Source organism: Misgurnus anguillicaudatus, chromosome 3 (assembly GCF_027580225.2).
Source record: "Misgurnus anguillicaudatus chromosome 3, ASM2758022v2, whole genome shotgun sequence".
NCBI lineage: Eukaryota > Metazoa > Chordata > Actinopteri > Cypriniformes > Cobitidae > Misgurnus > Misgurnus anguillicaudatus.
In genome coordinates, this window is record NC_073339.2 from 31,969,742 (window position 1) to 31,994,044 (window position 24,303).

Sequence of the window (24,303 nt, forward strand, 5' to 3'; positions counted from 1 at the left end):
AGGCAGATATGGCTGCGGCAGGAGAAATGATACCACGCAGCGCCGGAAAACAGTCCCCTGCTATTGAAAGTAACCAAGGGGACTATTTTCGGGCAGTGCGCAATATCACTACGCCTCCCGCAGCCATGTTACAGCAGCAGCAAGTCCTTGATTATTACACCAGAATGAGAGTATAGTTTAAGAAAAGTCAAGTTTTAAATAGGAAAAATATAGAAACTTATGTTTGAGCGCGATGCCAATGGTCCAATCAGACTCAATGGACCACGCCCAGCCACGCCAAAAGTGGCAGCGCCAGACACGGAGATCAGCCGAACGGATTCCAAAACGGCAAAAATCAAATGTTTATGAGCAAATTTTCAAAAAAAAGTGGAGTGTCCCTTTAAAAAAAACTATATGTGAAAACACCCTTATGTACATCTCAGTACTCAGGTGTGCTATTTTGAGACACCATTTATTTCAATACATTAAAAATCTATTTAAGTAATACTGGTATTTAGTATACTTTTTTGGTGTACTAGTAATATAATGTTAATTAGCATATTTGTAGTGTAACATGTACATGCTGGTATTTAAGTATATTTTTAGTACATTCAAGTATACTTTATTTTTACCTGTTGTACTATCTTTACTTTCCTTGCTTTATATATTTCTATTTAAATGTGAAGGTTAACAAATTTAAAAAGTTTTTGTTTCTTTTAGAGATTAGCAAACATGATGAAAAGTAAAAAAAAGTGGCTCAGTATTTTTATTCGCAATAAATACTAAATTGCTCATGGAGCATTCTCTTTGTATTGTATAAAAAGGGCAGTCACTGCATATTTTGAGTTTTTTTTCAAATGAAAGACAGAGAAAGTAAACGGTGATGTCATCTCAGTGTCAGATCCAGCTGAAGTGGTGAGGGATGATGTCATGACTTCAAAGACTCAAGGACATCATAGTTCAGTGAGAGGAGAGCAGTGATGTTATATCCCAAGGACAAGGTGACTGGATCACCTGATTCTGTGAGGTATGTCTTTCTGGGCGGCACGAGAACATGATGCGCAACATGTGGTGCGGTAGTATGAGTACACACATAAGCGAGCCTGGACCACCACCACACAGTTATAATACATATCCCTGCAGGAATCATCTACAGAGAGAGACAAAGACACATCTTAAACATATAATTCTATTTTAATTCATGTTTTCATCCTCACAACATTTCACAATGAGCACTTTTATGGTGCCTTGTGGAGTTTAAAGGGGCCATGAATTTGTCGATTTTATTGTTTTATACTGTTGTCGGAGGTCTACTTATGATGTTCGCATGGTTTTTACATTCAAAAACATCAAAAGCAGTAAGTAATAGGCTAACATGGATTAGTGGCTCTCTGGAGAAATGGTTCGTTTGAAGGGGCGGGCCGCATTGAAGACCTGAACGTAAACGCCCACTGCTATGATTGGATAGCTTCATTCCCCGTTGTTACATGTGGGGAAATGTTTTAAAAACATTAATGTGTAAAAATAACAGTCGAACACAAATATTTTTAAGCCACAAAAGATTCTGGGTGCTAAAGATGATACACATAAATGACAATACGTATAGTAAAGTAGAAACAAAACTTTAAACTCGACGTGACTAAATTACCGTTACAACGCAGTTAGCGCACATCAGAATCTAAACCGCGGCTGATAAGTTCTTATCAATAACTTTGTATACCACAGTTATATGATAAAAAGCTTTGTTGAGTGTTGGACCTTTCAAACGCAACTTGCCTAAATTACCGTATACAACACAGTATAAACAAAACACTCCCCACGCGAGCTGGAACTTCTTGAAAAACAAACTTTAACCACGCATTTCTAATGTTATGTTTCGAGCCTCCGAGTTAAGGTTATACAGCGTCTGTGTTGTTCCCAGACGTTTTTTTCAAAACCGAACACTCCGTTTCCATGGTTACTCATAACAGATCACCGCGTCAAAATAAAAGTCTCTCAGGAAAAATTTATTCAAAAGTAATTTTGGTTAAATTTGGACATATGATGCTGGCCCGAGAATTTTCGTTGTTTGTTGTATTACCCCCCACCTCTACAATGGCTGTATAGGTGCACTGGAACAATCCTTCATAAAATGCATTAAACTTTCGTTTACAAAGACGTGAAACTCACCGAGTGGTTTCTGCAAAAGATGCTTTCCAACAGGTTTTATTTTAATTTTTATATTATTTTTTTGTCCAACGCCATTGACTTGTATTAGATGTGCTGTAAGGTACGGTATTACTTCGCACCGGGAACTTTGTTTGTATTCTTGCAATTGGCAAAGGTGGATTATCGCCACCAATTGGGCTGGAGTGTCTATTATTCAGGCTCTCAACGGAAGAATATACGGGTGTGAGGCATTTGGAAAAATAGGTCTACAAGTTTACAACGAATGCTAAAACACCTGTTGGAAAGCATCTTTTGCAGCGATTTTTGTGTTAGCATATCAGTGAACACCCCTGACCACTCGGTGAGTTTCACGTCTTTGTAAACAAAAGTTTAATGCATTTTAGGAAGGATTGTTCCAGTGCACCTATGCAGCCATTGTAGAGGTGGGGGCTGATAAAACAGAAACCGTCCAAAATTTGTCCAAATTTCAGTCAAAACCGTCTAAATTTGTCCAAATTTCAGTCAAAACCGTTCTATTTCATCATAAACAATCTGAAAACAGGGCTTTAAGTGTAAAATACAGAACTTGTCCTTTAAAGACATGTTTACTGTGTCATTCGAAGCTGTGGGCGGGGCTACAAAAGTGGCCGTTGTATTTGGGTTTGGGGAGGTGTTTAAATTCTACTCTGACGTCATATTTCGGCACATTCCTGAATCAACCACTTTCCTGGCTTGGTGCCAAAAACTGTTATATTTCAGTAGCACGAATGTTTTCAGTTTTGAAACTTGCAGGATGTTCATTTAAGTATGATGACTTCTTATATAACAAATTATCAAGTTAAAATTGATTGTTTGATTCACCGCTCCTTTAACAGTCCCATTTCCCTTTAACTTTCATTGTATGGAAAAGAGCAACTTGGACAAAGAAGCTAATAGGTGAAACCTTGAAAATCATCAATTTGTGGTGTGCAGGTCTGTGTATTACACTCCTCTTGTTTTGCGGGTTCAAGTAGAGGGTCGCAGTCCTGGCTAAACGTCAAGTCTTCTTGCAAACAACGTACCTCCCTCACTCGAAAGCCACCATCGCATGAACGAGAACACTGTGACAGAAAAGGCGTATTTAATTTCAACTACTTTTTATTTGTGTGTTCCCTTGTTTGTGTGTTTGGAAGAACTTACCGAGCTCCAATCCGTCATGTACCACTGGGCACTACAGCTTTTCAAATTGCAGATCTGTGCACTTGGAGGGCGGGGCAAATGAGAACAGCTGTCATCTGAGGTGACTTCTAATTGGCCATTGTTTTGGAGAACACAGACCACACCTCGATCTTGAGTACCGTTACCGCATTCAGATGAACACTGTGGAACATATAGATATATTGTAGCATATTCATTAAAAGCACATTAATGCATATCCATGGCAACCTTGAGGTTAGCTAGCTCAAATATGGTGGCGCTGCAAAAACATTGAATTTCATTGGTTCTCGCAAGTTGTCATATGCATCTTTTGTATATGTTTGGAGCTTCACCATGTTTACCCTCACAAGAAAAGATATAATTTTTATATAAGATTATTCAGTGTTCAACTGAAGAATGGAAGTCATGTGCATCTGGGATGGCATGAGGGTGAGTAAACTGTCATACTTGGATGAAAGAAACAGCAGTAATTGAAGTGGCATGCATCCACGGACCTGTCCCCACGGTCCTGTGTACCATTCCACCCGCTGTGTGCAGGGTCCCAGGTCACACGGCATGAGCTTGTCTGGTTTATCCTCTTCTTTGCAGTTGTCTAATGGCAGAGAGTTAGCCTGACTCATCATACACACTACTAACCGACTGCGACTTCCTTCTCCACAATCTGCAGAACACTGCAAATAGACAAACAGATGTTTTTAAACCCTCCTGAACAAGCCTAAGATGGGTTACTGGTCTTAGATGAATTAGTCTAGCTAATGTCAAAAACCCCTTTAAACCAAAAAATCGAACCAGTAAACCTAATCTGCTTTTTTAGCTACTGGTAAAAACTAAATGCACAAAGATTTCTTACCCTGTCACTCCAGAGAGAGTAAAACCAGCTGCTGGCACACACTCCTTTGTCACAGTTCTGCAGGTCCTGCGGGCGAAGGGCCATGTTGCATTCCTCGTCTAAAACTACGTCGCCCAGGTTATCCACACACACAACTTCTCTACTCCGTTGACCTACTCCACATGGCACCGAGCACTGAGAAAAGAGAGGCCCAGAAAGGAGTTTAACTGGAAGCAGAGCTTTCCCAAACCGCAATTTAAGGGACTTTTTATATGACTAAACACTTAGTATTCATGGCTGTCTACAGAATCTCTAAACACAGCATAACCAAGTAAATCTGGAAGCAATATAAAAGTCCATAAATAAACTAAATAAATAAATAAATAATGAAAAACATCCTTTCTTTAGGGAAGAGGATTAGGGCCACTGGTGAAAAAATATTTGAATTCTGACTTTAATCTCAGAATTCTGACTTTAAACTCAGAATTCAGGATTCTGACTTTAATCTCAAAATTCTGACTTTAATCTCAGAATTCTGACTTTAAACTCAGAATTCTGACTTTAATCTCAGAATTTTGAGATTAAAGTCAGAATTCAAATATTTTTTTCACCAGTGGCCCTAATCCTCTTCCGTATTTCTTATACCTCTTCTACAAAAGAACCACCTTAAAATGTTGGTGTTGGGACCTTTGTGTGGCCACAAGATGTATTTGGGGCATCAAATGAATGAATTTGATAACATTTGATAAAAACATAGTGGAAATTACTTTTTGGTAACACTTTACAATAAGGTTGTATTTATTACAATTAGTTAATGCATTACCTAACATGAACATGAACATGAACATGAACAATACAGCATTTATTATTCTTAGTTCATGTTAAATTCAGCATTTACTAATACTTTATTAAAATAAAACGCTGAAATTGTTAAAATTTGTTTATGCACCATGAACTAACATGAACAATTGTATTGACATTAACTAACATTAAAAAAGATTTATACATGCTGAAAACGACATTGTTAATTGTTAGTCCATGTTAGTTAATGCATTTACTAATGTTTACTAATACAACCTTAAAGGTGACATAGAATGATTGAACGGATTATTTATCCTTGTTCTGTGATGTGACATGTAGACAAAATTTTTTTTGTTTGGGTCTGTAATGCCTTAGAAGCTACCTAAAAACCTCTCTCAGATAGCTCTATTAGGGTGGGGTTTTTTAAACAAGTGGTTTTGCACCTATTTGGCTCCCCCTACTGGCTTAACTTGCAATCTCATTACTGATTGGCTGACTTTGCTGCCACTCAAAAAATGTAGCCAGTTTTTTCAAAAGGGGAGGGGCAGTTAGATGCCTGTGATGTCATAAGCATCAGTTTTTCTGATTGGGCTGTTTTCTGGCTGACATTTCTAAAAGAGGAATTTCTATGAGACTGAGATGTTTAGCACGTTTTGTATGTTTGTGAATGTGGGTAGACTACCATTATTCAACAAAGACAAGGTAAAAATGGTTTTTCATTCTCTGTCCCCTTTAACGTAAAGGCCAGCAGCCATATCACCCTGTAGCCCAAGACAGCTTGCCCACTAAAGCTAAATAGGGTTGAGGCTGGTCAGTACTTGTATGGGAGACCTCCTGGGAAAACCAGGTTGCTGCTGGTAGAAGTGTTAGTGAGACCAGCAGGGGGTGCTCACCATGTGGTCTGTGTGGGTCCTAACACCCCACACTGTAAAAAAATACCTTGCTGCCTTAAAATTTTTTGTTGAAGTCATTTCAACTTACTATTATTTATCTTGACTAGAGATGAGTTGTTATAACTACAGGTGAGTTGTTATAACTTATATATTTAAGTTGACTTTTCTCAACTATATTTTATAAGTTGTGACAACTAATTTCTGTTGACATGACTCGTAAATCTGAGTTGATTTAACAAAAAATGTTAAGGCAGCAAAGTTTTTTTACAGTGCAGTATAGTGATGGGGACACTATACTGTAGTTAAACCGAGGTCCTGACTCTCTGTGGTCATTAAAAATTCCAGGATGTCATTCGATAAAGAGTAGGTGTGTATCCTGGCCAAACTTGCCCATTGGCCTATTAATCATCCCCTCATACTAATTGGCTATATCACTCTGTCTCCTCTCCACTAATAAGCTGGTGTGTGGTGGGTGTTCTGGTGCAATATGGCTGCCGTGACGTCGCATCATTCAGGTGGATGCTGCACATTGGTGGTGGTTGAGAAGATTCCCCATTCAAGCGTAAAGCGCTTTGAGTGTTGCAGAAAAGCAGCACTCAAATGTAATGAATGTAATAAATTATTATTATTATTATTAAAATGTTACCTATTATTTTATTTATTCAATCTGTTTTATTTTAATGCTACACAGGCTCACTGGAATTACATACCTCAGACAACATTTCTGCATATCTGGAAATACATTTCTCCTGGTACACATCACTGCATTTTCGAGAGTGTCCACTAGAGGCACTGGAAGCACTTGTTTGTTTTTTCACAGTTTTGATTCAGGTTTATTTAAAGGGAACATTTCACATGACTTTTTTTAAGATGTAAATTAAACATTTGGCATCCCTAAAGTGCATATGTGAAGTTATAGCTTAAAATACCCCACTGATAATTTATTATAGCATGTTAAAATTGCCACTTTGTAGGTGTGAGCAAAAATGTGCCGTTTTGGGGTGTTTCCTTTTAGATGCAAATGAGCTGATCTCTGTACTAAATGGCAGTGCTGTGGTTGGATAGTGCAGATTAAGGGGTGGTATTACCCCCTTCTGACATCACAAGGGGAGCCAAATTTCAATGACCTATTTTTTCACATGCTTGTAGAGAATGGTTTACAAAAACTAAGTTACTGGGTTAATCTTTTTCACATTTTCTAGGTTGATAGAGGCACACTGAAAAAAAAGATTCATTAAATGTACTAATTTTTTTTAAGGTAAGTGGTTGCAATCAATTTATTTAAGCTACTTTTAAACAAAAAGTGTTTACATTGTTTAAATGTAGCTTAAATAAATTAATTGCAACCACTTACCCTAAAAAAAATTGTAAAGTAAATAAATCTTTTTTTTTCAGTCCATTGAGGACCCAATTATAGCACTTAAACATGGAAAAAGTCCGATTTTCATAGTATGTCCCCTTTAAGGTTACACTGCAGACAATACTGAACATCTGCAGTTCACGCTTGTGTGAATGTGGCGGATAACCGTCTGATGTTACTGTCAGGATTGATCGTAAATTTGGTCGAGGTAATGTATGTCAAGAACTTGCTGTTTACAGGAAGCATAGTGACGGCTTACAGATGAACCAGTAATGAATGATAAAATATGTATGTGCACTGTAAGAAAAAATCTTTCTGCATTAACATTTTTAACTTTAATCAGCTAGGATTTACAAGTGATGAGTTACTTTAACTTATTAAATTAATCTGAATTTGCATTAGTTATCTTTATAGCAACTCATCCCTAGTCAATACAGTTGGAATGACTTGTAAATCCAAGTTGATTATACTTAAAAATTTAAGTGCAAAAAGATTTTTACAGTGTGTGTTTTAGTCACACTGTAACAAAATGCAGAATGAAGTTTAAACAACTTAATTATGCAAGTCAGTTCAGCCTACTTTTAAAGTTTTGACTATGATAAGTTGACATAACTTAAAAAAACAGGTTGAAATTGTTTAACTTAATTTATTAACATAAAAAATATATGTTAATATTTTATAATTTTTTAGAGCTGTTTTATTAAAATGAAACTGTAAGGACACCGTATGTCTCTTAAGCATGCCGCATGTTTGTGCGCATATGACTACTGTATAAATAAGTACCAAACAACACAAATCTGCTTAACAAAGACGAGCATGTTTTAATTTGTGTATATGTCTGCTTCGTAACTTTTAAAAAATCTTGCATCAAAACAGAGACAAACCAAAAACCTCTTGTGGACATTCCATCGAAAGATGCAGCTATATGTACCTGGAGCTATGTATTGTAGGTTATGCAGAAATGTAGGCACGGTTACGTATGGCAAGTGAGTCAGGATGAATTTACAGTATAGACTGTGTCATCTGACCCTGTTTATAGTGGCTAAACTGACATCTGGAACAAATACAAATACCTCATGGAAAATAAAAATGTCTAAAAAAGACGAGGGAGACGGCAAACATGGATCACAGAGTGAGAATTCAAGGATCTTTAACTAACATTGTATACATTAATTTAAAACAATAACATTAGCTCAATGTAGTATTTGATACGCATTAGATACGATATGAACAAAGGTAATTTACTTGTCATTTATTTTCCTTGTTATAAGAAATAAACTACTGTTAAAGGACTTTGTTGTTATTGATTCTATGTGGAAGTCTACCGGAAGTTGCGTTTTGTCCACAAAAGTCATTTGTTTATGTTGTTGCTGCTAAAACTTCTATATTTGTAAAATAGGAAATATTTTTTAAAAAATTGCCTCGGTTTACAGCACTGCAATGTATTTGCAACATATTGCATGACTACCAATGAATCAAGATGTGAAAGATATTTAATATTAACAAGATGCGTCACTTTAGCTATGATCTTGAAGATAATTTCCTTGTTTTTTATTTTGCTTGTTATCAGAAATAATCTATTCTAGAGGGACTCTGATGTTAGTGTTTGTTTGCGGAAGTTTACTGGAAAATACCCAGACGTCACGGGCGCACATTGAATCTTGGGATAGCCAAGGCTGTGAAGGATACATCTGGGTTCCTTGGTTATTAGGGGAAAGGAGCAGCCTTGTCGCGGCCCGGTGATGTAATTTTCAAATACGGCCTCGGAAGGCCGCAGCCCCTGAATTGGTATTAGGCTATCCATATGCTTTCATCTCAAATCCATTTTCTATTTTTTCAAATGCACTATTAGAAGTACTTATTGGAAAGAAAAACATTGCTTTTTAAATGAAACTGGCTTATTTTACCCCAATCTCCTCAACCTTTTTACAAACCTCTGTCCATTCTGAGCGAATCTGCCATTCACTACAAATCTTCAGCTGACACACCGTGGTTGTCTCTGGCATGTCTGTAACATCACAGAAGCTGGTCGGCACGACGACTGTGCTATTGCCACGGTGTCCCTGTGTCTGTCGGCAAATCACCTGACGATGCTGATAACCTGGACCGCAAGTCTTACTGCACTCGGACCACTCCCCGACATCCCAGCTGACACAAACAAAAATTGCATACATGTTGAAGAAATGCAGAGATTTTGCTTTTTATTATTGGCTAAATGCTTGCTATAAATCCCATGTGCTCCTCATCTGCACCATTTGGAATCAACCACCCTAGAAGTATCCAAATTTCTCCTCGGACCATATGGAGAGTTGTTAAAACTCCACAGCCGTAGGACAGTTTGTCTTTGTTGTGCCCAATACGCTTCTTGAACTAATTGTAATAGATGCAAGTGTATAAATAGTTGTGCATGTTAACTCACAATGCTGGGCACGGCTGCAATTGACAGCCTTCTATCCGGGGACCAGGATGACGTGCGTGGGTGCAGAGGTCATCCGGTACTGTAGTTTGTGTGGCCTTTTCTTCGCATCTAAACAGAACCTGACGAATGCCTGACGAACAGAGACATAACAATGTTATTGTGATGTCTAAAGCCTATTGCTCCTGGGAAAAATGTTTTGGTTTAACCTCTGCTTACTGTAAAGATACTCTGGTTTTGATTTAGAAGCTAAACAATGAGGACAAACTCCTGCGAGGATCTGGAAAGCGAATGTGCGATTGTGTGTGCGCATGTCACAATCGGGTAATACACAACATCATTTATCAGACACGACCATGTGTTTATATGCTTGATAGCCAAAATCATTGCGAATCTAACTGTTATTTTCTGTTTATTTTATCTATCTCTGATCGCACCACTTCATTAACTTAATCCTAAATATTATCTTTAGGAAACCACTTTACCCAGACTAAATTAAATAGCGGGCAAAGAAAAACAAACAACCACACATTTTGTTTTTTGACTATATAACTAAACTTTGTACCTGTTCCACAAGAGACGCTGCAGGATGTTGTTGTCATGGCAACCCAGCTGTACAATGGAAGTGGTTTAGAGGTCACAGGGTCTAATGGAACCTGGTTAGGGTGAGGACTGCTCATTGAGTTTTCATCATTGCTAATCTCAGGTCCAGGAAACAGCTCATGACTCTCTAGTGGAGGATAAGAGAGATAGACAGAAGGATAAGAGAGATTAAAGAGAATTGTCACCTCAAAAACTGAACTTTTAACTGATGTGTGCATTTCTTAAACAACCACGCTGAAAGACCTTTGCATGTTTTGCAAAAGGAATGGATGGCCTGCATCAAGCAAAGAAAGCAACTAAGATGATTTTGGCCACAACAAAATCATGACTTAACCCTTATGTTGTTTGGGCCATTTTTTTGGCAATTGTTTTGTCTTAATTTGGCCACAACTTTCTCTGTGTTTCAGCAAATGGAATGATTTTTGGTGACAAATCTTATATTTTCACATATTTTAAGAAAATGCTTTTTCAAATTTTTCAAAACCTCAACAATATACAGTGGGCAAATTCACTACCCTTTTGTGTTGTTAGTGGACAAAAATGACCACTAAATTAATCTGCTGTAAAAATGTATCAGATGAGTATTTTTTTCCCCATAAATCTGTTAATCAACCTTACTGATCAAAACTTCAAAATGTTTACAAAAATTTTACCTCTTTAATTGCCAAGTTCATAATTGGTGTAACAAAATGACTAATTTTCAATAAAAAAAATGATTGTGGACTGGATTTTTTTTTTACCTTTTTCACAGTCTTGGGCATGTCAAATATTAGTAAAAACATTGGCTTTGATGCATTTTTAGTTTTTGTGCAGCATCAGATGTATTTTTTTTCTCCCTCATTTATTGTTTGTGGCCGTTTTTGCACCATTGACTTCCATTATAATGACATTTTTTGATTGCAGAGCCATGTCACCTTATTATCATGCATTCTTGATTGTTGGTGGCAGTGTTGGGGAAAGTTACTTTTAAAAGTAATGCATTACAATATTAAGTTACTCCCCTTTTTACAATAAAAAGTAACTAATTGCGTTACTTAGTTACTTTTCATGGAAAGTAATACTTATAGACCCCTTCAAGGTTTGTAAACATTGAATGACTATCGGGTGCGCGCGCAGCATGGGGTCAAACTGTTCATACCATTCAGGCTTTATAATTTAATATAACAGGTAGTGCTGCCACTAACGACTAATTTTCTAACGACTAATCTTTCGACTAATTTTCGACCCCAAATGAAGTGAACACTACAAACACAAGCCTCTTTGATATTTGCATTGGCCCAGTCTGCACGTTAATTGCTTGCAGCCGTAGATGTTGTATTTTTTTGTTTTTTAGATTCTGCATGAATCGCGAAAACTTAATGGAAGACCTGGTGCGATTTTCACAGCCCACGACATAAGTAGGCATTTTTGACGACACCGAATAATACGCAACTCAATCTGCTGTAATGACTTTTCTGACCCCGACATGCGCAGTGGGAACCACCTGTGACGTGAATCGTGAAGGGGTCTATACTTTTAAATTACTTTTGCATTACTTTTTCTTTCAGGCCTTGCAGGTGTTTATATGACTGAGAAGCTCTGCATTCAAGTATTGCATATTATGCACACGCGTAGAGTTTGCGTAATTCTACATGACTATAATTCAGTGCATTATTACTTTTAAATCAAATTAATTAAACTGAAAAGTAACTCACATTACTTTTTTAAAAAAGTAACTCAAATAATAATGTGTACATTTAAAAAGTAATGCATTACTTTACTCGTTACTTCAGAAAAGTAATATTATTATGTAACGTACGTTACTTGTAATGCGTTACCCCCATGGTTGGTGGTTTTTCCTTTTGCAAAGTTTTTCCTTTTGTTAATCACCTTGTGACTCTATTAACCCTTTGGTAGGCCTGTGCAAAAAACTGCTTAATTTCTGGATTGTACATTGAGTTTATCACTTTTTTATATTGAAAATCAATCATTTTGTGCCCCCCCCCCAAATCAGTGATATCACTTATTAAGTTTTGATCAGTACTGTGGTTGAAAAATTAATCTGATACATTTTTACAGCTGCTTAATTTTGTGGTCTTTTTTGGCCACTAACAACATGAAAGGGTAGTGAATTTGAACAATGCACAATGGTTAAACCCTGTTCAAAGTTTTTGGGATGTGCTGGAGAATACTTAATGGCCTTGGTTTGACTTTCTAGTCATCAATACAAGATACAAGACCAAAAACAGTGGGTGGAAATAAATCTTGTGATGCTGCATTAGGTTACTGAAGCAATGCCACAACAAATGTGCTTTGTAATGAACACTAAAGGCAGTTGAACAAAAGTGTATAACTTTTTTTTACCAAGGAAGTGTTTGATTATATAATTGACTTGTCAAACTAAAACACTAATGGATGTGTAATACTTACCCAGAGAAAGTTCACTGGAGTAGGAATATGTATCTGAATGTACATCAATGATAGGGTCTCTGGGTAAAATGTATTCATAATATACCGTTGGATTGGGCTGTTGATATATCACCTGAGAAGGCAAAATAACATCTATATGTTTAGTCAGAAGCCCATATTATTATGAAATCTATCAAGTATCCTAACTTTCTAAACTCAAAGCTTGTCATCTATTCTTAAGGCGATGTGTGATGTCATACAGTAGAAGTGGTCTCTCACAAAGAGATGCAGCTCCTGATTGGTCGGGCCAGGAGCAGTGATGGATTCTCCCGCTCTGCTGCTTATCTCATTGGGTCGTTTGTATGTGAGTTTAGTACCCGCGGCATAGAAATCCCCTGGCCTGTCAATCACCCAGTTACCATTTATCACAGATTCACCATTTGCTGTCTTGAGAGCTTGAAAAAAAAGACAGAAAGAGAAAAAAAAAATGTTTAATGAAACATTGTGGTATTCATGTACTGTATTAAGGGATCAAGGTTTGACCCACAAGAGCAAATTTCCTGAGACCTCAAAGTGATTAGTCACATGGGATTTATGGTTCAGGTCATTGGCCCAAAAATGTTTGTTGTGTCTTTTTGCAAATATGGAAGATTTCAAATCACATATTTCCTCATGCAGGCAACTGCAACCATCATTAAGATGAACAAAAATGCCAAGAGATATCTTTTTCTAGACCAAAACATGGCACCTGTTATTCTGCTGGTTCATGGTGGTTTTAAAGCACAGTTCATAAACATAAACGTACAGTCTTGAATCAGCTAAGAATCAATCGCCACCTTATGGTTGTAGCTGGATTTTTCAGCAGTGTATGTTTTACATCTTCTTAGCTCGAATAGTGAATCACATTATTATATTTAAAATATGAGCCAGTCGTGAATTAAAAACAACATGATCTCACGGCAAGTCCTGTTAGTCACGAAAGATTTTATTAATTTATTCGTGTTAATGGCACAAAATTCAGCTTTTTATTTCGTGCCTTGAGCATGAATGTCTTTTTGTGTCACTCAGCACAAATTTATTATTATATTAATAGTTTTTAACGACTTTCTTTTTCGTGTCATTTTATGTATTGTTTTCTCATTTGTTCCACCTATTTTTAAATCGTTGTCGCTTGGGGTTAGATTTGGGGTTTGGGTTAGAATGTACTTTTATTGGTTTCTACATGTTTTTCTTCCGCTTTTAGAACTATTCTCGCCTGGAGTTGGGGTTAGGATGTCTAAAAATGTAACAGAAAGTGATTTTAACCCCAAACGCATGTGACAATGGTAAGAAAATAGGAAAAAACTAGGGAAAACAATACATAAAATGCCACAAAAAATAAAGTCATGCCACGGACACAAAAAACTATTTATAGAAATTTGTGCGAGTGACACGAAAAGACATTCGTGCTCAAGGCACGAAAAAAGCTTAATTTCATGCCACGGACACAAATAAATGAAAGGGGACATTTCACAAAAATGTGTGTTTCCGGGGTACATATGTGAAGTTTTAGCTCAAAATACCATATAGATAATTTATTATAGCACGTTAAAATTGCCACTCTGTAGATGTGAGCAAAAATGTGCCGTTTTTGGGTGTGTCCTTTAAAATGCAAATGAGCTGATCTCTGCACTAAATGGCAGTGCCGTGGTTGGATAGTGCAGATTAAGAGACGGTATTATTCTCTTCTGACATCACAAGGAGAGCCAATTTTCAATGACTTATTTTTTCATGTGCTTGCAGAGAATGGTTTACCAAAACGAAGTTACTGGGTTGATCTTTTCCCCATTTTCTAGGTTGATAGAAGCACTGGGGACCCAATTATAGCACTTAAGCATGGAAAAAGTCAGATTTTCATGATATGTGCTTTTTAATCAAATTTTTCGTGACTATAATACGACTTTCCGTGAAATCCGTCTGATTACAAAATATGTGCTAAGGAATTGAGTTTCCATTACCTAAGTAGTTCCTGGTCTTCTGTGTTTCTTGTATTTTGATTCGTTGAGCTCCAGATGGGATGTCCAGGAACTTGTGGTAGCCAACCGAGAGCCCGGACAGAAAGCGCGTCCCGCTAAACAGCTCACACGAGCTCCCGTCGCCTGCACACACGCCACACACATCTGCCCGCAAACCCCCACAGTCCTGCACGAATCCAACAGGGCATCCAAGTTTTCCCATTGTCCTTAACAATATTTGAAGCCCCCCAACCCAATCAAATATTTTAGACTAGATTGTCATTAACTAGAAAGATTTATGTTTATTTTAAAAAAATAACTAAATAAAAGATTGGGCATGCCTGAATTTAAAAGAGTCATCTACCCACATAATTTAGATGAGGGGTCTCCAACCTTTTTATAAGCAAGGGCTACCACAATGTATAAAACAATCTGGAGGGCTACTTTTTGATATAGTCTTCTTAAAACTTTTTTGTTTTACTTGTTTATTTTATTTTATTTGACTTGTTTATATGTTTTAGTATTGTTTAAAATTTTAACATACGTAAAGCAAGCCAACTAATATAAAAAATATGTAATGAATAAATATTACAGTTGAGACTTTTAATAGAATGTGCTCTGGCGGGCACCTCACAGACTCTGTGCGGGCTACCTGGTGCCCGCGGGCACCACGTTGGTGACCCCTGATTTAGAGTAAATTGATAAAAATGTTCTTATTTTACAGAAAACTTTTTGCTCCACAACTTTTTTTCAAAAATATTTTATTAATACATTTTGGGGTCGTTTCCCGGACAGGGATTAGCTTAAACCAGGACCTTAGTTTAATTGGGTAATATAACTAGTTTTAACAAACATGCCTTACTTAAAACATTACTTTTGTGAATTTTGAGGCAAAACAAAGGGCACTGATTGTTTTAAGTTGTTTTCAGTTTGGACAGCTCTTACATTTATTTTAATCTAGGACTAGCCTAATCCCTGTCCGGGAAACCACCCCTATATTAATTAATAAAATTTTATAATTTTTTTTTAAACATTTTGATGATGGAGTTTTGGATCAGCCGGCAGGTCTGCAGAGTTTAATCATTTTAAGTCATCTTGAGGCCCCCTAGTGGGCTCGGGAGCCCTGTTTGCGAAACACTGGTGTAAAGGCCTGTTCACAGCAAGGACATTAACTTTAAAGTTTTATACATTTTTCAAAAATATAAGAGTCCACGGCACATAAAGAAAAACATACTGTGATAGGATGTCATTAGGATAACTTCCAGCTGACGACAAATAAAACTTTGACAGACATTCAAAATGATTTAGATTTGAAAGGGTTTGCACATGTGCGCAAGCTTAAAGGAACAGTATGTAAGAAATGTATATCAATTAATCATAAAATGTCCCTGATATATCACTAGACATTAAGAAATCATTTTCATTTCAAATACTTATAACACTGACAACAGTGATCTGGCCAGGATATTGCCATTTAAAAACTGGAGTTGCAGCCCTCAACTGATGTTTATGTTGTCATTTTGTATTAGCCACCAGTTGTGTGACTGCACTACCAGTTTTGGCCACAATCCTACATACTGTTCCTTTAAAATAAACTTTTTGTTACTGTCAACCATTTAGGGCACTAACATAGTTATTGTTTTCGGTGTAAATGGGCCTTTAGTGTACAGTAGCCTACATGAGTTTATGCAGAGCAGATCCACTGTGAAGCTATCTGGTGCATTTCCTTGCAAACCGGTAGATGTGTTTGCATGACATTTTATTAATAAAAAGATTAGAATCAAAACTGAATGACCCAGATGAATATATTTCAGAAAGTTAATAAAAATTGGCTTATCGTCGTACTGTTTTATCTGGCATGAGCTAATCATAAAAGCAAACAGAGGCTATGGGACACACGGATCCTGCTGATTTTCACTAAAAATAACACTTTGGCTCATTTGGTCGGTCCCTATTCTTGTTTGTTATTCTTGTACAATATTCAAAAGCAAATGTGCAGTTAAATAGACATGTTACGATTAAAGCATACACTGGGTTATTTTGAACCCAGCATTGGGCCAGAAAGGCACAAACCTCACTGTTTATATTGAACCCAGCATAGACTAGGTTACATTACAACCCAACGGCTCGGGTTCGTTCCATTTTGACCCAATGCTGGATTTAAAATAACCCAGCATTTATTCTGTTTTCTTACAGTACAAAAAACACAGATTAACAGACCACCCAATTTATCAGTGAATAAAACAAAATGTTAAAGATTAGGAAACAGATCTTTCCATTATTCCACACTAACACACACATGCTGACAGATCACATATGAATTCAAGTGTAATATGTGAGCTAATTATAACTGTAATGATGACGACTGAACGCCTCATATGCTGTGGTCACATTTTGTTTTACTTTCATGGTGGGGACTTTACTTCCCTTACCACTAAACTGAACCCTTACATAAAACCATATGATTTTCACAGAGACCTTGAAAGATTTATCTATGCAGGGACATTTGATTCCCATGATGTTGGCAAAACTGGCCTCACACAAAAACGCAAACATTCCCAGTGGACGGTTATTCAATGTTTTCCCCTCCAGTTAATCCTAACAGTAGTCATCTGTATTTCCTGCAGCTGACTCAACACTTTTAATGCACACTTATAAACATCTACTTAGTAAGTTCAGATTTTTATTTTAGCATAACAAACAATTTAATCTCTAAAAAAAACATTCGTTTTTTTTGTCTGGTTTATGAACAAATAGTGGTTAAAATATGTGACCGTGTCTGGAAAATCTAGGCTAAAGTTTTATAATGTAACAAGTTTGATTTTAATCTTTGATGTGACCTTACTCAGTCAGTATTATTTTAAGATATCAAGGGTATATATAGAAAACCCTCAATATACCCTTTATATTATATAGTCCTCTATATAAAGCTATACTTCAATAGAAATACTGTTGCCTGCATTCTAGTAGTAAATGTTGCTTTATATTCTCTTCACATTTCTCCATAATGCTTACCTCCCCAGGACTGCCGCTTGAGTCATTGTCCCAGGAAATAGGCACTGTAGGTGGGCACAGGAGGGAGAGCAGCAGGGTCATCTGGATGAAAATCTGGCAGAATCCCCAGTCGAGGCCGCTCCAGGTTAACTGTTGCATCCCACAAGCCATGAGGAAAATAAAAAAGGATTTATGTGTCTGTATGTGTGGAGAAGTAATGCAATGTTGCTGATGAATGCAGATATGAGAGGATGTTTTAGTGAACAAGGTTTCTCTCTCTCACTCTTTGGCATTTAAGTATGTTGCTCAACCACAATTCTCTCTCTCTTACTCTCTCAAACAGAGAGTCATATACGCATTGGCAAAGATCTCCCTTCTCTCCTCCCATTTTTACTTTCTCCTCTTTCCACTCTCCCCATTTTTTGTTCTTTCATAAGCAGCGAGAATTCCTTACTGGGAAAGAAGCTGTAAAATGCTTCGAATTACAATCGCTTTCTGACGGACGGACACAGTCTGTCTCTTTCTAACATTCAAGGATTATTTTGACCCGACCAAAACTAAATCTGGTATTAGAGTAAAAAAAAACTAAGAGGAGACAAACAAATGTAAAACAGGACTGATCTGTAGTCTAGTCCCATGCAGCCTTCTCTTCACATATTTCAGTTTGTGGTGTGTAATTTGGAAGTAATGAGGGTGTACGTTACTTGTGTCCAGGTGGTGTAAGTATTTTTCTTTGACCTGAAGGTCAATGTTTAAGAGTTGTAATGGAAATGTTGAGAAGAGTTACTGAAGAAGATATCAGGGTGAAAACTTAACATTTAAGAATACTTGAAATGAAACATAAGGTCAGGTTATATTTTCATGAATGGACTTATGAATTAAGACAGACATCACAGAGTAATGTTTTTGTGTATTCTTTTTCTTTTTAATGCTATGTCTATAATGCAATGTTTTTTTAACATAAGTGCTAGTTGTATAGGCAAAACTACACTGTAAAAGTGAAATTTGGATCTACCTAAAAAAAAAGACTTTTATTGGTAACACTTAAAATTTTTTTTCTCACATTAATTCAATTCAATTCAGGTTTATTTATATAGCGCTTTTCACAATTGGTAATTGTTTCAAAGCAGCTTTACATTAATAGAAGCAGGGGAAAACACAGAAAAATCGACAGACAATATAAGTAGCAAAATACAGCGGCTATTAATAAACTTTACAAGCGAGCGTATTAGTAATGTATGGTATAAAAGAGGGTGCAAAGTTAAGCCAATGTCGGCGGACTCCCTGGGGTTGAGAAACCCTGGGAGAAAAACCTCCCGACTTTATTTTAGCCTGGGAGGAACAAAAAGTCCTAGGAGGAAAAAAAACCTTAGAAGATATAATGTAAATTATTAAATGGATAAGGAGATTAAATGAGTTCCGTCGTTGGTCAGGAATCGGCTGGGCATCACGTTGAAGGATGGCCAGTAGATCAGTGGTGTGTTGACCTCCACGGCAGCCGGAACTGGATCTGTTTGTCTCAATGTCCTTGGGTTTGAGTAAGAGACAGGGGGAGAGAAACAAAATCCTATTAGCGTAGGGGCCATTCGCATGTAATGCAAGTCTCACACAGTGTTGTGTTATAATATATGCTTGGTTCCAGACAGGCTAGCTATTGCAGCGTTAGTATAGTACCCAGACGAGTTATTTGAATGCTTTGTTCCGTACAGGCTAACTATTTATGATAAGTACATTTACTAGACAAATTATGTGAATGCTTTGTTAAAGAAAAAAAGTCTTAAGTTTAGATTCAAAGTGATCGACTTTTAAGGTAGGGTAACAGATTTGATCCGGAAACATTTTTAGTTATGATGGTTAAAAGTCTACTCACATCCTGATAGCAATCACTGTGTTAAGTTGTTTAAATGTATTTGTAGAAATTTATGTCATCTGTGAAAGGCGTAGGACCAAAAAATGTTCAACAAATCATAGATTTCGGTCCGAACGGACGTTTCCTTTTTTGTCCCTCATAAGTAAGCGTAATTTGAATTCCCACCACGCAGCGAGTCCACGCAGACACCATATGTCATCGGCGCGTTCACGTGCGCTCACCTCCTGTCTGTAAACAGCGAGAATGGCAAACTTTTCTGCTGAATTGACAACCTACACTGGAGCCACAAAACTAAAGGCATCTTTTATAACAACAACAGCAAAAACTGCCTGGATCAGCAAGAGCAAAAACCCAAATGAACATCGGTAACTTTACTGCTTTACCACGAGATGCGAACGGCTGCAGGAGGCAAAGAGTCTGAAAGGGTCGTTGCACTGTTTATTTTGGTAAGGTAGGTACGCGATATGTTTGTATTGAGATGGATTCAGATATTCTACTTTGATGAAATATTGTGTTGCTTATGAAATTTGTGTTCGTTTACGGATTAGCATAACGATATAGTTACTACGTCTACACAACCGAACGTGTGCTTAAACTAATTCTGATGTAAACCAGTTGTTTATGTTGGTTATTTTGGAAGTGTTATTCACTTTGTACTGCAAAGTTTTCTCACTGGTGAATGAGACATGAGACGTGACCGTCTGATCTGTGCGTGTTCATGTGTTTTGAAAGCGTGACTTTGGATGGCGATTTGACTTGAGGGTGGGATCGGGATTTCATTGCTAGGTGGCTACCGTTAGCATTTTTCAAAATGTGTTACCCTACCTTTAAAGGAACAGTATGTAAGAAATGTATATCAATTAATCATAAAATGGCCCTGATATGTCACTAGACATTAAGAAATAATTTTCATTCCAAATACTTATAACACTGACAACAGTGGTCTGGCCAGTATATTGTCATTTAAAAAGTGCAGTTGCAGCCCTCAACTGATGTTTATGTTGTCATTTTGTGTATTGGCCACCAGTTGTGTGATTGCAGTACCAGTTTTGGCCACAAGTTTTGTGATTGCAATACCAGTTTTGGCCACAATCCTACATACTGTTCCTTTAAGTGAAACATTTAAGGTAAAAAAAACTTTTTAAAAATACTTCAATTGGTAACACCTTAAAAATGTAGGATCTTTCAACTTAAAGTAGAATTTAAGTTTAAATTTTTTTTAAGTGTTACCAATTGAAGACATTTTTAAGTTAATCCAACTTTCACTTTTTACAGTGTACATTTCACACATGTGACAATGTGAAAACCCACCTGAAGTCATTATTTGTGTTTTCTACACAAAAGCATTCTACATAAAGAACATTCTATGAAAATATAACCTTGATATCTTTAAAGCGCACCTATTTCATTGCTTAAAAACAATGTTATTTTGTGTATCTTGTACAATACAATGTGTTTGCGTGATTTATGTTTAAAAAACACACATTATTTTCCACATACCGTACATTTTTGTAGCTCCAGATTTCCCTTTCTTCCTGAAACCCACGGATTTGAAAAGCTCTGTGTCCCTGATTGGCCAGCTAATCTGTACGTTGTAATTGGCCTGAATACCTCTGACATCATCTGGAAATGTGATACTCCTTACCATGTTTGAAAGATTTGCGCACAATGCAATGCTAACAGGAGTTAACTTACAGGCAGTGAGTCCGAAGCAGGAGGAATTATGATAATGTCGGTCTTGTCTACATCATCAATCCCAGGAAGTAAACTTTTGCCTACAATCCATGTGTTTGTCCAAGAAAAGAGATTTACGTTGGAGACGATATCTTGCGTCATTGTTAACTTTAGGGTTTGTACCTTTTGCATATCGTTAACGTATTAATACACACTTACACACCAAAGGAAATGTAAAAACGTGAATCAGACCATTGGTGCTCTTTATTTGTGAATAAAGCCATGTCAACGATTGAAATCAAAGTGAAATCGGACCCCAAAGTAAAGTGAAATCGGACCCCAAAGTAAAACTTTTTTTCCAAATGAAGTAATAAAATTAACACAAAACATGGATTTAGGTGAGTCTGATTTCAAATAAAAAAAAATCCAAATACATGAAACACACATGCATGCATTAAAGTATGCATTTTTGCCTAAAATGCATGTCAACATTGAATACACCTGTAGAAATAGAAATAAGAAACATCAAAGTGATGGAGAAGTGACTCAGTTCCCCCTTTTAGATCTGATCACCACTGATGTTGTTCGTTCTATTGTCAAAATATTATCATGTTCTAAAATAAGATGTGGAGTCAGGAAACTCGAATAGAGCCACAATATATAATGTTTTGAAGAGAAAAGAAGGTGGGGGTATACAGCACTTTGATTTACAACCATAAAATGGACACATTCCCAGTCGGATACACACCTGTTGCAGGGCAGTGATTTAGACGACACGCATTTGTGCATGTGTGTGCGTGTGGAGGGTGTGTTGGGTTGTCAATTGACAGAATTTGCTCTGACGAATTTGAACATGGAAAGCTGTTCAACCAGTGCATGGAGGAAATACTGAAACTTTGCAAGCATTAATATTTGAGTGATTTGAATTAATGCATTCAGGCATACCACAGACAGTCTCATCCAAAAATACAGGGATTTGTGGAGGAATGTCTGTACTAAGTATACTTAATAACCGCTCTAAGCCCTTGCATTCTACATGCCCGCTGTGGATTAGTATGGACGGTAAATAACATAATAACAGTGGATCGCTCCCAAGTGTACTAAATCAAACAGACCTAAATTGTTTTCCTGAAGTACTAAAGGCACCCTAGAGGTTATATGAGTGTCTGATGATACAAACTACAACTGTGTTGTCAATAGGGGTCAGAGAGTGTATTGTGACAGTAGTATTAAGCGCAATTTTAAAAAGAGTTCCCACACATTTGGCCAATGAATTTCATGACTTCTCTACAGATCTAATAAGGATGTCAAACTTTTGCTGCTGTAGATTTGTATGGCAGGTTTATTCAAGTTTTGAAATGTGAAATATTTTGGAGCAGCATTGTAATTACACAAAAATACAGTAAAAACCTGTTTATAAAAAAAAAAACTAAATATACAGTTATAATCTGTAATTAACAAAACATTACGGCAAAATAAAGTAAAATGTCTATTTTTACCATACTGCACTGTAAAAAAATTCCGTAGAAATTGCAGCTGGGTTGCTGGTAATTTACCGTAGATTTACATTTATGTTATTTACTGGCAAGAGTTTGTTCAAAGTTAAATGAACATTAAACATTTACAAGTCTTTGTCTTTACAGAGTAAAACTAAAAAAACAGCATCAAGCAAAACATTCTGGGAAACAAAATCTGAAGCAAAAAACAGAAAAAGGTTGATGATGATTTCTGAATCCCAGAATGTTTTGCATGAGGCTGTTATTTTATAGTTTTATTCTGTAAAGATAAATACTTCTTAATATTTAAAATTTATTTAACTTTGAACAAACTCTTGCCAGTAAATAACATAAATGTAAATCTACGGTAAATTACCGGCAACCCAGCTGCAATAACATTGAAATTTCTACGGAATTATTTTACAGTGTGTTCATTTTATGGTGTTATTCAACAGAATTTTTCATGTACTTTTACGGTAAATTCTTGTTACAATTATGGTTTCTGCAAGTTAAAAATACAAGTCACCATAAACTTAATAGTGAAAAACAGTAAAAATATAATTATCTATGTGACTTCACATTTGATATTTCATATAAACATTACACAACATTATTTTTACCAGTTACATACATAAGGGTGTTTTATGTTACACTTGGTGTTGTTTAATTAATGTTTATAGCATTGTTTTCATGTCACATGTGTTACCATCATGGTGTTCTGTATTTGAGTAATGGCACTGTGCACAATATTTTGTTGACCATCTACATATATTGGCAATGATCTATGGAAAGGCCTCTTGTGATAAACTTTATTTTCGCATTTGGCAATAAATTTTTCCATCTGTGTTATGGACGTAAGCTGTTTGTTATTAAGTTCAAAGCAGATTTATATTAGCAGACATAAAATATATTAGTTAATAAAAATACACGGTTAAGAATAGTAAAAAATTTTACAGTTACAAAACTTTGCTATAATGAAAAAACAGACATTACATTTTTCTTAACAGTTTTTAGCTGCAAAGTTGTTTACTTTTTTCTCTATAATTTTTGTGAAAGTTTTCCGGCAACCACAGCTGCCAGTTTTTACAGTAAAACTACTGATTTTTTACAGTGAGTGTATAAGTATAGAAATATAATGTCATGCTTTTTATGTCATGCTTGCAACTGTACTATTATTTCAATCCATTTTAAATGTTCAAGCGTGTAGTTGATAATGTGTCATTATTTTGAAAGATTTGCTTTAAATTCAGACCTGCATCAATTATTTGATCCGTGATTTACACAGTGCCCACATAAGTGCAATCTACGGGAATTTCCGTGCATCTCAATCATCTTTATTATCTCATTATTTTTAATTCATATCATATTCCATTTTTGTTACAGTCTTTATAAACCTGGCCATGCTTAGCACTGAGTGACACTGAGTCGGCACCACATACACAAGCAGCATAAAAAAAATCAGTAAAAATGCCAGAAAAACATCCATTTTAACCACAGCCCTTCCAATTTTTCATTATTTTATGACGTTAGGGCTTCGGGCTATTTTTATGGAAATATTTATATGCATTCTCAGCCTGCGTGTTATGTATTTTATAAACCCCCGTGTGGGCTGGACTAAGGGGCATTCTAATGAAAAAGATATGCCACATACAACTGAAATG

The 24,303-nt window shown here is 36.4% G+C and overlaps 1 protein-coding gene across 1 annotated transcript; it reads right to left on the reverse strand.

Annotated features, from left to right (window-relative positions):
* On the reverse strand, positions 1–17,915 carry adamtsl7 (ADAMTS-like 7). Its single transcript, XM_073864582.1, has 12 exons — positions 17,624–17,915; positions 14,612–14,795; positions 12,894–13,069; positions 12,636–12,747; positions 10,189–10,353; positions 9,627–9,756; positions 9,142–9,355; positions 4,175–4,348; positions 3,819–3,995; positions 3,307–3,486; positions 3,077–3,227; positions 1–1,123 (listed from the first exon to the last, which is right to left on the reverse strand). Exons 1-12 carry the CDS (start codon positions 17,771–17,773, stop codon positions 990–992), a joined length of 1,947 nt encoding a protein of 648 aa, XP_073720683.1. The 5' UTR covers positions 17,774–17,915; the 3' UTR covers positions 1–989.
* Positions 17,916–24,303: the final 6,388 nt, after the last annotated feature.

Coding starts and splice junctions, on each gene's coding strand:
- adamtsl7 (XM_073864582.1), bottom strand. CDS start 17,773: ATGGCTTGTGGGATGCAACAGTTAACCTGGAGCGGCCTCGACTGGGGA. Junction 3,996..4,174: donor ACTCTCTCTGGAGTGACAGG/GTAAGAAATCTT, acceptor GTCTATTTGCAG/TGTTCTGCAGATTGTGGAGA. Junction 3,228..3,306: donor ACATGACGGATTGGAGCTCG/GTAAGTTCTTCC, acceptor TTTCTGTCACAG/TGTTCTCGTTCATGCGATGG.